The sequence below is a fragment of the Megalobrama amblycephala genome, linkage group LG3 (assembly GCF_018812025.1).
Source record: "Megalobrama amblycephala isolate DHTTF-2021 linkage group LG3, ASM1881202v1, whole genome shotgun sequence".
NCBI classification, from domain to species: Eukaryota; Metazoa; Chordata; class Actinopteri; order Cypriniformes; family Xenocyprididae; genus Megalobrama; species Megalobrama amblycephala.
Window position 1 is genome coordinate 13,044,922 of NC_063046.1, and position 17,902 is coordinate 13,062,823.

Genomic DNA, 17,902 nt, shown 5'->3' on the forward strand with positions numbered 1-17,902 from the left:
AATGTGTTACTTGCCATTTCTTTGTAATTATTTGTGAAATTTATTAGCAGTTTCTGAATGTAAATTCTATACCACTTTTTTCAGTGTTGTTCTCAGTCTGGTAGTTATAAAGCATACAAATCTTCACCTTTTTACGCAATTAACTAATTACACTCTATCAGTCAAAAATGGATTAGTCTTAATATGAATCACATTTGATTCCCAAAGTTGGTTCAGATCATCATCAACACCACTCACCTGGAGCAGTCCTGTCACTACCTAGAAGAGTTCATCTCCAACATAACCAATGTGCCTCCTGACACCATTAATGCAACCAAACTCTACGGGACCTCTACCTTCAAGGTATGAATCCTGCAGTTTGTGTTGTAATTCTCCCCATGGATCATATGAATTATTATTTAGAATTATTAACACACATGTTGTGCCTGGTTTGGATTCTCTTAGCCATTCTTTGCTTCTCTTTGTATAGGATGCAAGGCATGCTGCTGAAGAGGAGATCTACACTAACCTGAATCAGAAGATTGACCAGTTTCTGCAGCTGGCTGATTATGATTGGACGGCAACACAGGGAGGCGGACAAGCTAGTGACTACCTGAGTGACCTCATCGCTTTCCTCTGTAGCACCTTTGCAGTGTTCACTCACCTGCCTGTGAGTATTTGCACATAGATTACATGAATACTCAAGATAATTGCATATTTTAGTACCCAGCCAAGGAGAAATTGTTTCTGTGAGGATCCCGGGGGACCAGCTTAAACTTACACTTACCTTGGAAAGGATGGACATACAGCACAAGCTTGTTTAAAGAGTGTGCAATACAAGAACTTAAAGAAGTTTTCAGGGAGTTAAGATGTTATTGAATCTTTTAATAGTAACTTTGCATTCTGCTACTTGGAATTTCACTTATCGCATTGAAGGCAAGGCGATTTCTTTTTTTGCAAACACCTCTCAGACATGCACTGCGATTCTCTGTTGCTTATTTGCATCAGTTTTAAATACATCAATAAATTAATAATAATTTAAGGCCCTATCGTCCTGGGCCGTAATCCGTCCTTGCACCCAGCATGCTCTGACTGAGCTTGTAGTCGTCTCCCCTATTTGACTTCATCACTTTAAAGAAGATTGTACTCGCAGTACACTTGAACTTCAACAGAAGGCTAAGTATGGTCGTAGCAAATAAGAGGATTGGAGTGTTCTGGGTTTGCAAGCGTCAGTGTGGCTTAGCTGACATGGAGTTAAAGAGATTGTGTGGCGTGACCTTAGGTCTCAGCTTTAGCGAAGGAAGTCTAGCACTGGCACAGCCCGGCCCTGACCCCTGTCATAGGGATTTCTGACAATCAAAGAATTTAAGAGCTTTACCTCCTAGGGGCCTCAACCAAACACCTTTCCGTATCGGCATGACTGGCTGGGATTGTCTCTGATCCAGAGCGGGTGGCAGTAATGCTGCTTCCTGCGCTCCTGTAATCTCTTAAATTCCTGACTGCTCTTTTTCTAGGCTTTCAGTAACAGAGAAGTGTGGCCCTTTTAGCTCACCGCAAAACAGCACTCACATTGTTGGCTGGATTTCACCAACAGGGGGCAATGTTTGTACGACCCCAGGTCGGGTTACGGTCATGCTGAATGTCTCACTTTCTCCATTTACACATACACACACATACACATGAAACGGCGAACCACAGATGTACAGTCAAACGATCCTGTTCTCTTCCAGATATGTTGCTTATGTTATTTTGTTATTTTTGCACATTCCAGCTCTGCATGTGAACGTAGTGCATCCTGATTCACTCAGCCCCATCTGTGCAACCTCACCATGTCCCCAGTTCTCACTCCTGATGGTTTTCAGGAAAGGTCAAGAACTGACCGTTTGTGTGTGTAAGCGACCCTGCCATCAACTTCATAGCTAAAAACTCTGATAATGACTCCAAAGCCACAGTCCCATCAGTCACACTCGCTTACTCGGCCTCTCTCACCCGACCACAAACCATCTTTGACACTCAGAGGGACTTTCAATGTCGATCGTAAACTGTTCAGCCAAGTTGATACAGGAGAGTGCGGTTGACCGACTTCACATTTGAACCCAGGGGAGTCATAAACTCGACCTTTGACCTTAATTTTGTCTTTGTCTATCTTCTGTAGGGCAATGCTATAGAGCACGCCATGCTACCGGTGAGTACTGTATGTTTGCAGTGTGGTCTAACTTCAGCCATAACCTTGGCCATTTCTCGTCACAGTACTTCCGCATGCTGCCTGGTGTTCATCTGACCCACTCATAGATGTTTGGTTGCATTTTTATTGCTTGTTATGGAACACAAATGAGGCGTCTGAAGCTGTCCATTAGGTTCCTGGTATTTGTCTTTTGCGTTTTACCGTAAAATTCAAATAGTAATTGGTGAGATTTTTGTGTGCCCTGCACCAATAATATTACATTATATGCAAATGACTTATATGCAAAGTAAACAAGCCTCTTAAAGTGCGACAGTAGATGTTTGTGTACCAGCAACTTAAAGCATCATATGATGCTTATGATGCGATTTACTGTGGCAAGTATTTTAAGGCCTGTACTAAACACACAAGGCCCACTCGTATATGCTTAAGAACAGAGAGAGAGAGACCGGCACCAGTCAGGATTTGAGTCCCTGAAAAGAGTTCTTGGCTGTACACTGTGGTTTTATAAAAGTGTCGAGCCAAAAACGCACACTTTTGTAATATCATGATGTCAACTCTTTCCTGAAGTTTGTGTTTTTCAGTGTTTTTCTTGATGATTGGCAGGGCACTTTTGCATTGTGGAGCCTTTTTTGTGCCATAACATGCTGTTTCTACATGGTGGTCTGTTCATAGGCTGACATTCTTCGGCAGACATTTTGAGTGTTTTTGCTGTCTGATCCACAAAACCGTTGTGTGCAACCTTAATGTTCAGTGTGTCTCTGTTGTATTAACTTGTCATTATTGAGCTGATGCAGGCAAAATGCTCTGAAAATGTGGCAGCTCGGATGTGGAGCTTTATCTTGTAGTGTCTGGTGCAGCCACAACATAGATGTCCATCCTATCTGTTAGTATCGTTGGCTTTGTTTATTTAATTTTGGAAGTGGTGTTGTTTCAAAGTCTTGATTGTTGCTGATTGAAAGAATGAGGCTCTCCCATTTGTGGTCGCGTTTATTTCGCTGTACATTTGCAGGAAGTTGAACTCTGTTCAGCTTCATTGTATCATCAGTTGTTGTCGTTGCTCATGTGTTGCCTTAAAATACCAACATTGAATGTCAGAGACTTACAGTGCCGTTTAAAAGTTTGGGGTCAGTAATATATATTGTTTTTTTTTTTTTTTTTTTGTGAAGAAAGTGACAGTACAGACATTTATAATGTAACCAATTATAAATCTTATTTCAAATAAATGCTGTTCTTTGGAACTTTCTATTCCTTAAAGAATCCTGAAGAAAATGTATCAATATTAAGCAACTGTTATTAATGTCATCACTGATAATAATAAGAAATATTTCTTAAGCACAAAATCAGCATATTAGAAGGATTTTTGAAGGATCATTTGACACTGAAGACTGGATTAATGGCTGCTAAAAATTCAGCTTTGCCATAACAGGATTAAACTACATTTTAGATGTATTAAAATAGTTATTTTATATTATATTATTATTTAATAATATAACTGTTTTTACTGTGTGAAATAGATCCAAAATAGATTAATAAATAGATCAAATAAATGAGCATTGACTTCTCTCAAAAACATAAAGTCTTACTGACCACAAACCTTTGAACGTTAGTGTATGATTTCTTTGTTGTTGCAAATCACTGCAATCATCATTGTGTTTCCATCCAAGTTTCATCATGAATTTAAAGAATTAGTTCACTTCTGAATTAAAATTTCCTAATAATTTACTCACCCCCATGTCATCCAAGATGTTCATGTCTCTCTTTCTTAAGTCGAAAAGAAATTAAGGTTCCATTCCAGGATTCTTCTCCATATAGTGGACTTCAATGGGGTTCACCGGGTGGAAGGTCAAAATTGGAGTTTCAGTGCAGCTTCAAAGGGCTCCACACGATCCCAGACACGGAATAAGGGTCTTATCTAGCGAAACGATTTGGTAATTTTCTAAAAAAAAAAAAAAAAAATTAATATACTTTTAACCACAAATGCTTGTCTTGCACTGCTCTGTGATGCGCCATGGATTATGTTGAAAGGTGAAAAGGTGGAAGTACCGCGGTAGGGCGAAAAACTCCATCTCTTTTTCTCCTCCAACTTAAAAATAGTCTGATATCATTGTTTTAATGTTTTTTTTTTTTTTTGTAAAGGGCATTTGGCTTAATCTTTGCACGTTCGCTTTGTAGACACTGGATGGGTACTTACCGTCTTTCCTTTCTAACGTGATTACGTCCTGGAATGTTTTCCTCAAAAACCTTAATTTCTTTTCCACTGAAGAAGGAAAGACGTGAACATCTTGGATGACATGGGGGTGAGTAAATTATCAGGAAATTTTAATTCAGAAGTGAACTAATCCTTTAATTTTATTAAATTTAATTTTAAATATTGCAAAAACAATCCATATAAAGCAGCCGTTTCATATCATCTGTTCAAGTAAACAAAATCTCATGTCTTCATGCAGAATAAAACATTTATCCACCTCAAATAATGTTTTAATGCAAATTTTGAAAAAGTAATTATCATTTAGTGTTCCCATCCAGCATTTTTAATGCCATATTCCAAAATGTGTGTAAAAATACTTGATGAATAAAAATGTGTCTAGTGTGAATGAGGGATTTTAATCAAGCAAGTAATCTTTGAAAAACCTTCCGAAAAGTGGGAGACACAATTGTTGTTGCTGTTTTGATCACACATAGTATCATCCATTTTTCTGAAAATTTTACTTAGCTTTTATTAAAACCTTTACAACAGCTCTTTATTCATTTGCAAAGCAAGGTGTTAAAAAGTGTGTTGGATTTCTGATTTGCTTCCTGGCCCTCTGTACTGTAGCTGTGGAAACCCTGAGGTAACAGAAAGGCCTTCCATATCAATATCATCAAGCACCTTTTAAGGGGAACACAATTTGTCATTATTTACTTAAAACCTGATTTGAGCTCCAAACTTATTGGCTGCTGTCTTTGTTTTCCCTTTGTGTTTGTGAAATGCTGGAACAGTACAGCATGGTGTCGGGAAGTTCAACACACATTATCACCCTTCCTCCGAACAGAGCGTAATCAGTGCAGACAGGCATCGGTTCTCCTCGAGCGATAGTCTCTGCTTCTTGTTAGGATGTCGTGAGTGTACATTCATTGTTTTTTACAAACAGGGATCGTGTGTGTTGCATAAATAAGCAGGCGCGTTTGAAATATGAGTGCATTGAGAGAGCCTACACACTCCATGCTGCGTTTTCTTAGGGGTCCTCCGCATGTGGTGCGTGTTGGGGTTGTTTGTAGAAGTGTTGTGACGTTTCAAACTTATTATTATTATTATTATTATTATTAAGAAATCAATCCTTGGCCCAGTGTCCAGAACCCCTTGTTCTTGTATTCTTCCTCCTCTTGATCTCTCTTTCTTGCTTTATTATTGTTTCTCTTTCTGTCTCACTATACCGTGTGTTCTGTTTATTTTGACAGCCAATTGCTGTTGAGTAGTTTTTAATGAGGGCTTTGATGAGCCTTTGTTTAATTAACTGGAGACTGTAGAGTTGGAGTGCAAGCGGCCTCTAACTGTTCACTCATTTCACCCTTTCCTACTTTCTTCCCTTTTTTGATTTGTGCTCCCTCTTTTGAGCCCCTGAGCTAATTGTTAACATCCCCCAGCCCTGAACTGTAAAACAAATGTGCTACTGTGAGAGGGGTGTGTCACATGAAGCAGAACTGTTTAAATCAGGCCCTAAACACACACATCTTTGAATGAAGGCTCCAGCGTTTAAGTGTTGAAAGTAGCTAATCTGTTCAGATTTATACATGTATGGTTGAAGCCGGGATTCAACTATACATGTATTGATTTTGTGGGTTTTAGTGAAAATGGCCAAATGAAAGGGGCTGTCCTCTGCAACCAAGGAGGATATTGTTAAAATTTGGTCAGTCTGTTTTAGGGCTGGACAATTAATCGAAAAGTAATCGAAACTGAAATTTAGGGCCTCTAACTGACGTAATTTTCCCATGTCAGTTATTTCATTTTTTTTAATCGTGTTAATACTTCCCCCTTAAAAACATACTACTGTGTGTGTAACCATGGTGAGCCTTGCGTCTTCACTAAACTTTCAGTTGTGTTTGTTATAAGGTTTGCCAGTGTGGACATTCAAGTTGATTTTAGACATCGGATGTGTATTATTATATCGAGCTACCGTGCTTGCGCAGCTGCATTGTGGCACGAACACTCATACAAACAGTAGCTGCGCAAAACGTGATGATCGATCGATGATAGAGAGGAACGCAGAAACTAGTTGTCACTGCTGTCCTGTGATTTAAGACTAAAGTGGCTTAGAAACTCAAAAGTTATTATAGCATATATTTTTCTACTTTAAAGGAACTATTTACAACCTACAGCTACACAATTAATAGAGAGACGGTATGACTAATTCACACATGCAATCTCTCTCATTACGTACTGGTACTGTGCTAATTTATCTTTATCTGATTTACAACGAGCAGAAATCTCTAAGAAATGTTACGAACCATAGATTAAATAACTACTGAAAGTGAGCTGTTATATCAGATTGCTCATGTGCCTGATGTGAATGGTCACAATGTCCACCGAATTATTTCAAAGTACAGTGAGACCACTACCATGCAGATTGTAAAGTGTTGTGGCTGGTCAGGGAAGACTAGTGAGCATTTTGACACAAGGATGAAAAACATAGGAATGTGGGACCACCTCAAAACAGCTTCTGAAGACCTGGATGAGATGTGCAATTGTGAGGAACCTCCAATTTCATCTTGAACTGTAAGCCAACAGCTACAAGAGGCTGGATTTTATTAGTTTTATCAACTGCACCTTTTATTTGCCAAAGAATAGAAGGATTGGAGAATGGAAGATTGGAGCCGTGTTCTGCAGTCCGACAAGTCAAAATTTAACAACCTAACATTGTATGGTGTCGGATGTTTTCAAAGGCGACAGCTGGAGTGTTTTGCTAAATGCATGCGGGAAACATAATGATAATGGGGATGCATGTCTGCAACAGGTGTTGGAAGGATCTACAAAGTTGCTGGCACTTTGAGAATGGACCAGTACTTGGGAATACTGCTGAACATAATGTAGCAAAGTATGGAGGACCTGTTTGGAGAGCAAATGTGTTTTTTCCGACATGATACAGTCCCAAAAACACAACGAATGCAACAAATTCCTTTTAGTCTTCAGTAGTCATGCAGGTCTTCCAATGAACCTCTGCTTTAAGAAGAATTTAGAGGAATGGAATGAAGTTAAGCATGGCACGTGCAAAGTTAGTCAATACCCAGGAAAATGGCTGCTGTAATCAATAGGGGTGTAAGAAAATATTGATACATGAGCATAAGCTCTATCATGCAAAAAGGAAGCCATATGTGAACATGGTTCAGAACACCGTTGTGTCCTGTGGGCTCATTTAAAATGGACTGTTTCAGAGTGGAACGTTTTTCTATGTTCAGACGAGTCCAAATTTGACATTCTTGTTGGAAATCACGGACGCCATGTCCTTCGGGCTAAAGAGGAGGGAGACCTTCCAGCGTGTTATTAGCGTTTAGTTCAAAAGCCAGCATCTCTGATGATATGGGGGTGCATAAGTGCATACAGTATGGGCAGCTTGCATGTTTTGGAAGGCACCATGAATGCTGAAAGGTATATAAAGGTTTCCAGATGACATCTATTTCAGGGAAGGCCTTGTGTATTTCAGCAGGACAATGCAAAACCACATACTTGCAGCTATTACAACAGCACGGCTTCGTCGTAGAAGAGTCCGGGTGCTGCAGTCCAGATCTTTCATCTATATAGAACATTTGGCGCATCATTAAATGAAAAATACGACCACGAACTCTTCAGCAGCTGGAAACCTATATCAGGCAAGAATGGGACCCTAATTCCAACGCCAAAACTCCAGAAACTCAAAATCTCAATGCCCAGACATCTTCAAACTGTTTTGAAAAGAAGAGGAGATGCTACACCATGGTAAACATGCCCCCGTCCCAACTATTTTGAGATCTGTAGCAGGCATCAAATTTGAAATGTTCATTTTGTGCATAAAATTGTAAAATTTCTCAGTTTAAACATTTATCTATGTGAATAAAATATTGGCTCATGTGATTTGAAAGTCTTTTAGTTTTAATTTTATTCAAATTTAAAAAAAGTCCCAACTTTTCCGGAATTCGGGTTGTACTATATTTTCTGTGAACTTTTTGTTTTTCCATGCTTTTTTTTTTTTTTTTGCATAATACTATATAACCCATATTCCATTATATGCTGGAGTTTGCCTTTCTTGCTAAATAATTTTGTCATTTTAATACCTTAACCTTAAGTCTATTCTTCTTCCCAATATATCATTCTCATGTTTTGATTGGTTAATTGAACCTGAAAAGTTATTAAAAGCAAATATTGTACAAATATACCTTCCGGACATCACTTTTGGCCACTACTGTGTGTGTGTAACCATAACAATTTAAACAAAACACAAGAGACCAAGCCTGTCTGTGAGTGTTTCCACTCTTCTGCACATGCTTTGGAGTTCTCAGTTGAAATTTGGAGTGGTATCTCTACTTGTTTTCCTGTTTTAGTCTTGCATAATATATAAGCAGTATCACATGACTAGCCGTGCAGTATCCCTCTATATCAGCACGGCTGTAATATGATATAGAGCCATATTGCATGGCTAAGAGTGTGATAATGCATTCATACAACAGTTCAAAGGCACAAGTGTGTAAATAGAAACAACAACGGAGTGTCTTTAAAAACTCTTTTGTGAGGAACCGCCAAAGATTCAGATCTCAAGGTGACAGTTTAACAAATGTGACCAAGCCTCCGTTACTAACTCTAAAACGTCAATTTAGAACTAGCAGTTAAGGAATGCCAAGTCGCTTCATGTGCCGCCATCTAATGACGTATTAATGTAACTTTCACTGAAGTCAAAATCACTAACGGAGCCTTTCTCAATACCAAATACGGCATTTTATTTACAGGTGCATCTCAATAAATTAGAATGTTGTGGAAAAGTTCATTTATTTCAGTAATTCAACTCAAATTGTGGAACTCGTGTATTAAATAAATTCAGTGCACACAGACTGAAGTACTTTAAGTCTTTGGTTCTTTTAATTATGATGATTTTGGCTCACATTTAACCTAAAACCCACCAATTCACTCAATAAATTAGAATACTTCATATGATCAATAAAAAAAATTATTTTAAACAGAAATGTCAGAGGGTCTTGATGATCGTCTTCTGGACAACTGCCAAGTCAGCAGACTTCCCCATGACTGCTGTTGGGATTACTGACCTAAACCCAGTATTTATACCCTGAGAATGGTAATGTAATAAAACTTGAAATGAAATATTCTAATAATTTGAGATACTGATTTTTTTTTATTTTGATGAGCAGCAAGCTATAATCATCAAAATGAAAACAAAAAAGTCTGGAAATATTTTTATTTGTCTAATAAATCTAGGATATATTTAAGTTTTACTTTTTTAATTAAATTACAAAAAAAAAAAAAACTTTCATGATATTCTAATTTATTGAGATGCACCTGTATATAAAATATTTATTGAATAGTAATATTTAAATTAACAACAATAGCCATAACAGTGTAAGTACAATAGGAAATACTGCAAACACAAGCAATCAGTTCAGTCAAATGTACAAAAGCAGTGCTCTAGTTAGTACACGAATTATGTTCAAAATAAATATAAGGTTATGAAACTTAATATTTCCCTTAAGCCAAATTGATTTGCTCTGGAACAAGTATAAAAGATTAATAAGACCAAAGATTGCCAGTTTGATATACACAAAACGTATTATATCTCATGTTTAACCACCATCTACATAAGAGCCAGTGGCAAATTCCCGAAGGACTGGCCGAGATAAAGCTGTTCTCGGCTGGGTACATGAGCGCTGAATGGCCTCTGACGACCTGGAGCTCACATCTCCGAAAACGTCTAAACAAATTTTCAAATAGGTGCTATGTTGCTTTGGATGAAAACTAAATTATAAATATAAATCAATCAGTTTCATTCTCATGTGATTTCTTTGTTTTTGTCCAATAAGAAATGTGGGTTTCAAAAGTTTTATGCTGCTTCAATTGAGCAGCAGAAAATATGAATGCACGCAAAAATGAATACAGATATAGCAATATAAGAAAATAGAGAATCTATTTACCCCTGCCCAGATGGTGCAATCCTTGCTTATGACTCTATTTGTTGCAAAAAAAAATCTAAGCTCACCACATTTACAAACGCCTCACTCCAATCAGACCAAATGACTTGTGAGTGATTAGAATGTCCCCAGTAGGAGACAGGTACCCGTGTGTCTTTTCATTCCACCATGAAGAACAGAAACAACCCTTACTACTTTGGCCTCTGTGATTTATTATGGCTATTAAACATACAGAGACAGGAGTCCGGAAAACAAGTGTGTTTATTTTTTAATCACTGCAGTGCAGTGCATGCACTCTAATCATCTATAATCACCTAGTTAGTGCTTCAGTCTGATTAGTGGCTGACTAAATATGACTGCAATGTGTGTGCATATTTGTAGTTGTGCTACACTATTTAAGCATCACGTTGAATGCACAAAAACGGTTTTCTACTCATTATATCCATGTCAACTATAGATTAACACATAGTCCATAGGTATTTCAGAAGCTGGTGGAGGTGCATTATAGCAATTTCACATGGGGCCTGACCCCACACAGGACACAATCACATGCCTCCATCCTCCTCTTTTAGGAGTGAGAGTGGAGGGGAGAGCTTTTCCTGTTGACCCCACCTGACCTGAAACATTCAAGTCTTTGTCAGTCAGGTGCGTGTATACACATTATACTTTATATGAATGTGTACAAAGAAGCTTTTGGCTAAGTGAAGTTCACAGCCATATGGCCAACTGATGTTGTGGGTTCCCAAGACCAACCCTCCCCAGTCCTTGCCGTCTGATTCTGTAAGAACAACCTTATGTCGCGGCTGTACTGCTGCAGTTAGCTCTTGTGCTCACAACATACAGTGACCCCGAAAAGTATTTAGAAACTTATTAGTATTTAGTAAGGGTTAGTTCACCCCAAAATTCTGTCATTAATTACTCACCCTTATGTCGTTCCACAGCTGTAAGACTTTTGTTCATCTTCGGAAGACAAATGAAGATCTTTTTGATGACAGAATGCTGTAATATTTCCTTCCATTGACTGCCTTTGTAACTTCCACTTTGCTGCTTCAAAAACTTCATAAAGAGATCAGAAAACTAATTCATATGAATTGAGCAGTTTAGTCCAGATTTGCAGTTTAGTCGCTTATGATGAACGGATTTCATTTTGGCTTTTATTTGCATGTAAACATTGATCAGCGACATAATAATACGCCCACCACACAGAACGCCCACCACACAGCAGCTTATTGGTGGAGAGGAGACGGAGTGATAAGGCCAATCAGTATATGGGGATGAGTAGGAGGCCATGATGGACAGAGGCCAATGGGCAAATTTGGCCAGGATGCTGGGTTACACACCTACTCTGTTCGAAAGATGACCACAGAGAGTCAGGACCTCTGTTTAACATCTCATCCAAAGGATGGTGCTTTTTTTGACAGTATAGTGTCCCCATCACTATACTGGGGCATTAGGACCCACACAGACCACAGGGTGAGCACCCCCTGCTTGCCTCACTAACACCTCTTCGAGCATCTACCTGGTTTTCCCAGGAGGTCTCCCATCCAGGTACTAACCAGGCTCAGCCCTGCAGCTTCAGTGGGCAACCAGTCTTGGGCTACAGGGTGATATGGCTACTGGCCTGAATAATGAACATAAGCAGAAGCTCAACCTAACCTGAATAACGCATAAGGTCAAACCTCTTCCAGAAGCTCAAATGTGCTGTGTAACACACGAGAATGAACCATATTGGTTATGCAGCATGTTTGAGCTTCCAGAGGAGGTTTGCTCTTTTGCGTTATTCAAGTTAGGTTGAGCTTCTGATCAATGTTTATATGCGAGTAAAGGCCTAAATTAAATATTTTCATCATAACAAGTGATCGATTCTCTTTAGAAAATCTGGACTAAACCCTTCGAGCTTCCTGATCTCTTTGAAGCGTCAAAATGGAAGTTACAAAGGCAGTAAATGGAAGGAAATCTGACAGCATTCTGTCATCAAAAATATCTTCATTTGTCTTCCGAAGATGAACGAAAGACTTACGGGTGTGGAACAACGTGAGGGCGAGTAATTAATGACAGAATTTTCATTTTGTGGTGAACTAACCCTTTAAGACACTCATAAATCTCTATGGAGTTCATTGCATTAGATATCTGTATATAGCCAAGTGCCATTAATTTTGAAAAGAAAGATAGCACAAGTGCAAAACAGCCTTGGAATAGTTGGATAGATGTGGCTCAGAAAAGTGCAGTTGAGTTAGTTAGTTAATGCTAGTGGCTTCTAATTTAAGAAGTGTCTACAGTGGAATTTCCATGGGAGATGGAGAGAGACAAAGGAAAAGGAGGAAAGGGTGAGATGACTCTGAAGCAAAGAAGGCATTGTCTTGGTGTCTGTTTTTCCTTCCATTCTCTACCCATCTCACATGGACAGAAATGGGATAAAAAAAGACCTCTCATTCTCTCTTATTTGGATTTACTGTGTATTCATCCCTCATTTCACTAGATTTATTGCCCAAGTGTTTCCAATGTGCAGGAAGTCCTCTTGTATAATGGTGTTTTGTTTTTATTTTTTGACCCCATCAGATAAAAATCCCACATAGACTCTTGGCCCTCCAGTCTGCTGTTTTCTTTCAGGTTTAGTGTCATATTAATAGCTTTGGATCTCCCCTGAAGTATTAGCCTGATTGTCAGGAAGGCGCTGGACGGCAGACAAGGGCATATTTGAGGTTTTTGGCTTGGAGCTTGAATTGTGTGTGTGTATCTGCGTGTGTGACGGTGAACGTGTGTTGATGTTTAAAGAGCACTGTGGTTCTCCCGGTATATATATACACCAGAGTGCTGCTAAGCTCCCCTCTTTATGTTTATGAGATTGCATGTAAGCATTGACTTTTGTTGTTGTAGATACAAACAAGTGTTTCTTGTGTGTGCTCATGGAGACTACATTAGAGACCAGAATGCAGTAGATCCTGACAATCGAGAGAATGGAAGGAGTATTGGATGATATTCAGTTGGACGGGGATAAAAATGAGGGGAAAAACATGTAAACAATTCAAATAAATGTCTATAGTTTTACTACCTACTGGAGAGGGTTATACTATGTGAAAGATACTCAGTATATGAACCTCACATTTTCTCACTCATCTGTCCTTCTTTCTCTAGGGGAAGGTGGCTCAGACAGCATGTATGTCAGCCTGTAAACACCTTTCCACCTCACTGCTGCAGCTGCTGTTGGAGGCTGATGTCAGGCAAGTGTCTATGGGAGCCCTGCAGCAGTTTAACGTGGACGTCAAAGAGTGTGAGAGTAAGTGTGAGCAAACGCTCAGTGAACATTCATAAGCCTCTTTAAACCTGATTGCATGATTGTGCTTGTGCTCCTGGTGTGGCCCAATTTAAAATTTCCTGAATCATACTGGAGACTCTTAATTAAACCACAATGCTATGTCTACTGTAACTAATTTCTTATTTGACACCCATCTAAGCTGAAAGTTAGAGTAAAAGGTGAGAAGAGAAAATTATGTATTTTTGGCCAGTATCCGAGATTCGTCACTTGGCTCATCTCTCCTCACAGCTTTGTGTGTGACCACAGCTAAAACTGCCTTTGAACGCCTAACCCCTTATGTTTAATGGATTTCCCATGATCCTCAGCCAGAGCACGTTATCACATGTAGGTCAAAGTCAGAGAGAGGAAAATGACCCCAGTCTTAAAACGGTCACATCAGTTACACTGTATGCCACTCTTTTCTTGTGGTTTGCTTTGGTTTACGAAGCAGCCTGATAAGTACCATGTGATTACTTTCATTTTTAGAGACCACATCCTGTTGATTTAGATGATCCCCTGTTTATTTGTATGCTTTAAACCACAAAACTGAGCTTTAATCAAAATGCCACTCAAGTAATAAGAAATTTTCCCCCATGTACTCACACACTCATTCCGAGTCTTGGTGAATGAGGTCACCGTGTTTAAATTTTTTCAAAGTTGGGTCTTAGGAAATAATACAAAACTAAAATAACTTCTTAAAAATGTAACCACTTGAATGCACAGATGATATGTTTGTGGTTCAATCTATCAACAGTTTGGATGTGTCTGCGCTGTGGGATAGAGAGGGAGGGAGATGTGAGGGCACGATGAAGAGAGGAAACGATGAGGATCAGTTTAAGAGAGATTCAGAAGGGTCGGATAATATATTTCTTTGTATAAAGCTTGATCATAAGCAGGCCCAAAAGTATGTTGTAATGTTGAATATGAGTAAACTGTGAAGTGCAGGTGAGTACTCTGCATTTTGAATGTATTGAAGTCTGGAAATAGCTTTAAATGGAGGAAGGACATAACATAGTCATGATGTGTAGTGTTGAAGGTGTGGACAAGCTCTTGATGGCTTCACTGTCTGAAAAAAATGTGCAATAATTGTACCTTTAGCGGTACAACAGCTTGTTACTGGGGCAGTACCCTTAAAGGGACAACTTTGTACCCCTTAAACATGCACATTAGTACCTTAAAGTAATAATATTTTCTCTAGTACTGCTTTAAGGGATAAGTAAGTACAAAAATGTCTTTCTTTGTGTAGTTACTTGAGTGTAGTACACCAGTGACAAGCTGTTGTACCCCTAAATGGAGGGGGTGTTATATAATGATACATTGAACCCCATGTTATGGAAGGGGTATAAGGCAGTTGTAGCCTTCAAAGTTGAGGAAGGGGTCTAACAAGACTATATAAAGTGTTTATTTCAATCTTAGCAGAGTTTCATTTAACAATAGTATGGTTTGGTCGCATTTCATAAACTTATTTTATGATTGGGTATTTTTGAGTGAAACTGGGCATTTAGGTACTTTCATGGACAATTTGACATTATAGTCATATTATATACTAGAATGCTTGCTAATCACTTTTCAATTAAAGGTTATCATCAGTCATCATACCACTGCATTATTGTCTTGAGCCCGCAAGAGGCTCTGTTAAACTGAGATTGGCCTCTCTCGTGTCTGCTTTGCCTCTTTGACCTGTACAACACCAGGAGTGAGTGATGGGACATTCAAAGGCAGAGAGTGTCAAGAGTTGCTTCCTGTTCAGCTCAGCTGGTTTTGGGGAGCATAAAGGTCTTGAGAGCTTTTCCTTGCTTATCCCTCGAGAGGTTTCTTAGCGTAGTCACTAACAGGGCTTTATGCTGGTATGTGGCAGTTAGGTGAAAGCCTAGACGTCCCTGTTCTTGAATCTTGATGAGATGTGCTCTGACACGCGTCACGTAAACCATGCCGCCTTTGCCGCAAGTCTCTCTCCTGTAAAAAGGCGATTGGGGAAGTTCGCAAAATCGACAATCTCTCGGACTGAGACGCGGCAACAAAAGCATGAGGGTAAGCAGTCGCTGGCTCAGCGTTTGCGGGGGTCAGAAATAAAGATGGCAGGCGTGTAATTTGCGTGAGAGGCAAGAAAGGCACGCAGCATCACGAGGTGAAAGGGATTTCTTCTGGCCCCGGCTTGTTTTGTCTCCGCGTGTCAAATGTTCCGTTTTTCAGAATGGTGAAGCCGCTTGTTTACGGGTTCCCGTCCAAAGGCACAGAAAGGTCCAATGGCCCTCAGAAACCTCTACAACTCCTGCACTCCCCACACACCCCCAGCCCATTGGCTTTTCACAAGTGTTGTCGGCCCCTTCGCTAAGTACCACACCACTGGTCTGGGAGAGCGGCCTCATGGGAATCGGCGTCAGGCTTCAGGTTACGGGGTAAAGGCAGCCCCCTCATCCCCACACAGTCCCTCTATCTGGCTTGTCAGATCAACGTTGGGGAGAATTAATGAGAGTTTGATGATGATTTTTTCCCTCGAATGGGCCGCACAAAGCCGGTGGCAGACCCAGAGACATGACTCTGCTCTGAACCACCCAACAACCCTCCACCCCCTCTGCCAGCACCCCCAAAACCTTCAAAGCCCCCTTCCATTTCACCTCCCCCGCCCCCACTGAACCTCCCCCTGTCCTCCCCTTGTCCCGGCTGTCATCCGTCTGCCAATCTCCCGCTCCATGGCGAATTCCCTGCTCTCTTTATCCCTCTCTCTTTCCCACAGGGTTTGCCAGGGCCGGCCCGGTGCCTGGCTTCCAGGGGGACACTCTGCTGCTCGCCTTCATCGACTTGAGACAAGTAAGTCTTTGTTTTTTTTCCACTCCTTTTTCTTTTCTTTCATTCTTCTTTCCCCTTTCTTCTGTTTTTCCCTGTTTACCCCTCAACATCCCCCCCTTCTTTCTCTTATTTTCCCCTATACTGTCAAACCCAACCCCCTAAACCTCCACACTAGCCTTAGTTTTGTTTGAAGGTTTCTTTCCTCCAATGTGTGAGTCTGTGTGTGTTTGTATTCATATCTGTGGTCTCAAGGCCTGGCCTGATATTCACCTTTGGGTGGTTTTGTATTTACCATTGTGGTACGGAGGTGGCCTCTAGACCTCCTCCTGTTCGGTTTAAGGTTAGATTTTTTTTTAAGATGTTTCTTTACGGGTCATCTTATCCCATTTGCACCTCTGCACACTGAACATTGCAGAACTGGAACCACTGATAGGAAACGTTGGCCTGTACCATTGCACTGGCTTGAAAAACACAAACTGAAACACACTGAGAAGAACATCAAGGTGATTTTGCAATCAGAAAGGCAACAGTCCAAGGGATTATTCACTCATCCAAATTATTTTTGTCTAGAGGACTTTTCGATAGTTCTTTGGTTGCACAGAATAGATTTTGTTACTGCAGTTCATTTGAATGTTCAATATAATGTTGAGCCGTAGCCTAGTAGTTAACACACATACTTCAAGTTCAGACACAGAGCATGTACCTGTATGTTGTGGGTATTCAGTTCTTATTCAGGGTGTTCAGTCCTTTACCAGAAATGATTATTGATTTGATTTATTCTGTAATATAAAGGCAAATTTTGTCAGAGTTATGACTAAATCTCTTATGATTATTGGTTGGCTCAACTATGCTCCGATTGCCATAACTACAAAATCCACACTAAAAATTTTTTTTTTTGGTCTAGTTACTGCTTGTTACCTTTGTAGGGAAGTATTATCATAAAAATGAGAACACTTTTCCCCCATTGTTTTTCTTATACAAACAAAATCTTGGAATATACTTTGTTGAACGTTGTTCTTTTGCAACATTGTGGCTTTCATGTACAGTCCTGGTTGGCAGCTCATGTCTTGCATACTGCAAACAACAGCTAAGAGATTGAGTTAGTTTTTGTGGATCTAACTGAAATTAGCTAAACCAATTCTTAAATTTTGTGAATTGATTTACAATTGTTAAAAGAATCACATTCTATTGATGAGCCAGTTTCCTCCCCCATCTCTAGTAAGACAATGATGCTCATGTGGTAAATGCAAGTTCAATTTCGATTACAGTTCTGTATTTGTATTATATATTTCTCCTCTCAACTGTCTGTCTAAAAAAAAAACTTGGCAAAAACCTCAAAAGAAAAAATGTATATATTGTATCAGGTCATGCATCAGTTGCAATAAATATATCTACAGTTTTTTGGGACACATCAAATGAATGTTTGAAAAAATGGCCGGTAAGAAGTATGTAGCTTATGTGTGTTTCTGAGTTCCAAGATCTAGAAAGGATGGGAAACCATAATAGTG

At 39.6% G+C, this 17,902-nt stretch overlaps 1 protein-coding gene across 4 annotated transcripts in view; it reads left to right on the forward strand.

The window, feature by feature from the left end:
- exoc6b (exocyst complex component 6B) overlaps positions 1 to 17,902 on the forward strand; it is a 127,128-nt gene that overhangs the window by 77,733 nt on the left and 31,493 nt on the right. For 2 of the 4 annotated variants that reach the window (XM_048183998.1, XM_048183999.1), the window contains exons 17-21: positions 208 to 342; positions 470 to 649; positions 2,135 to 2,164; positions 13,445 to 13,586; positions 16,342 to 16,415. In XM_048183998.1, the coding sequence (XP_048039955.1) occupies positions 208 to 342; positions 470 to 649; positions 2,135 to 2,164; positions 13,445 to 13,586; positions 16,342 to 16,415 (561 nt within the window). The remainder of the gene's footprint in view (positions 1 to 207; positions 343 to 469; positions 650 to 2,134; positions 2,165 to 13,444; positions 13,587 to 16,341; positions 16,416 to 17,902) is intronic. The other 2 variants (XM_048184001.1, XM_048184002.1) reach the window with 1 other exon arrangement.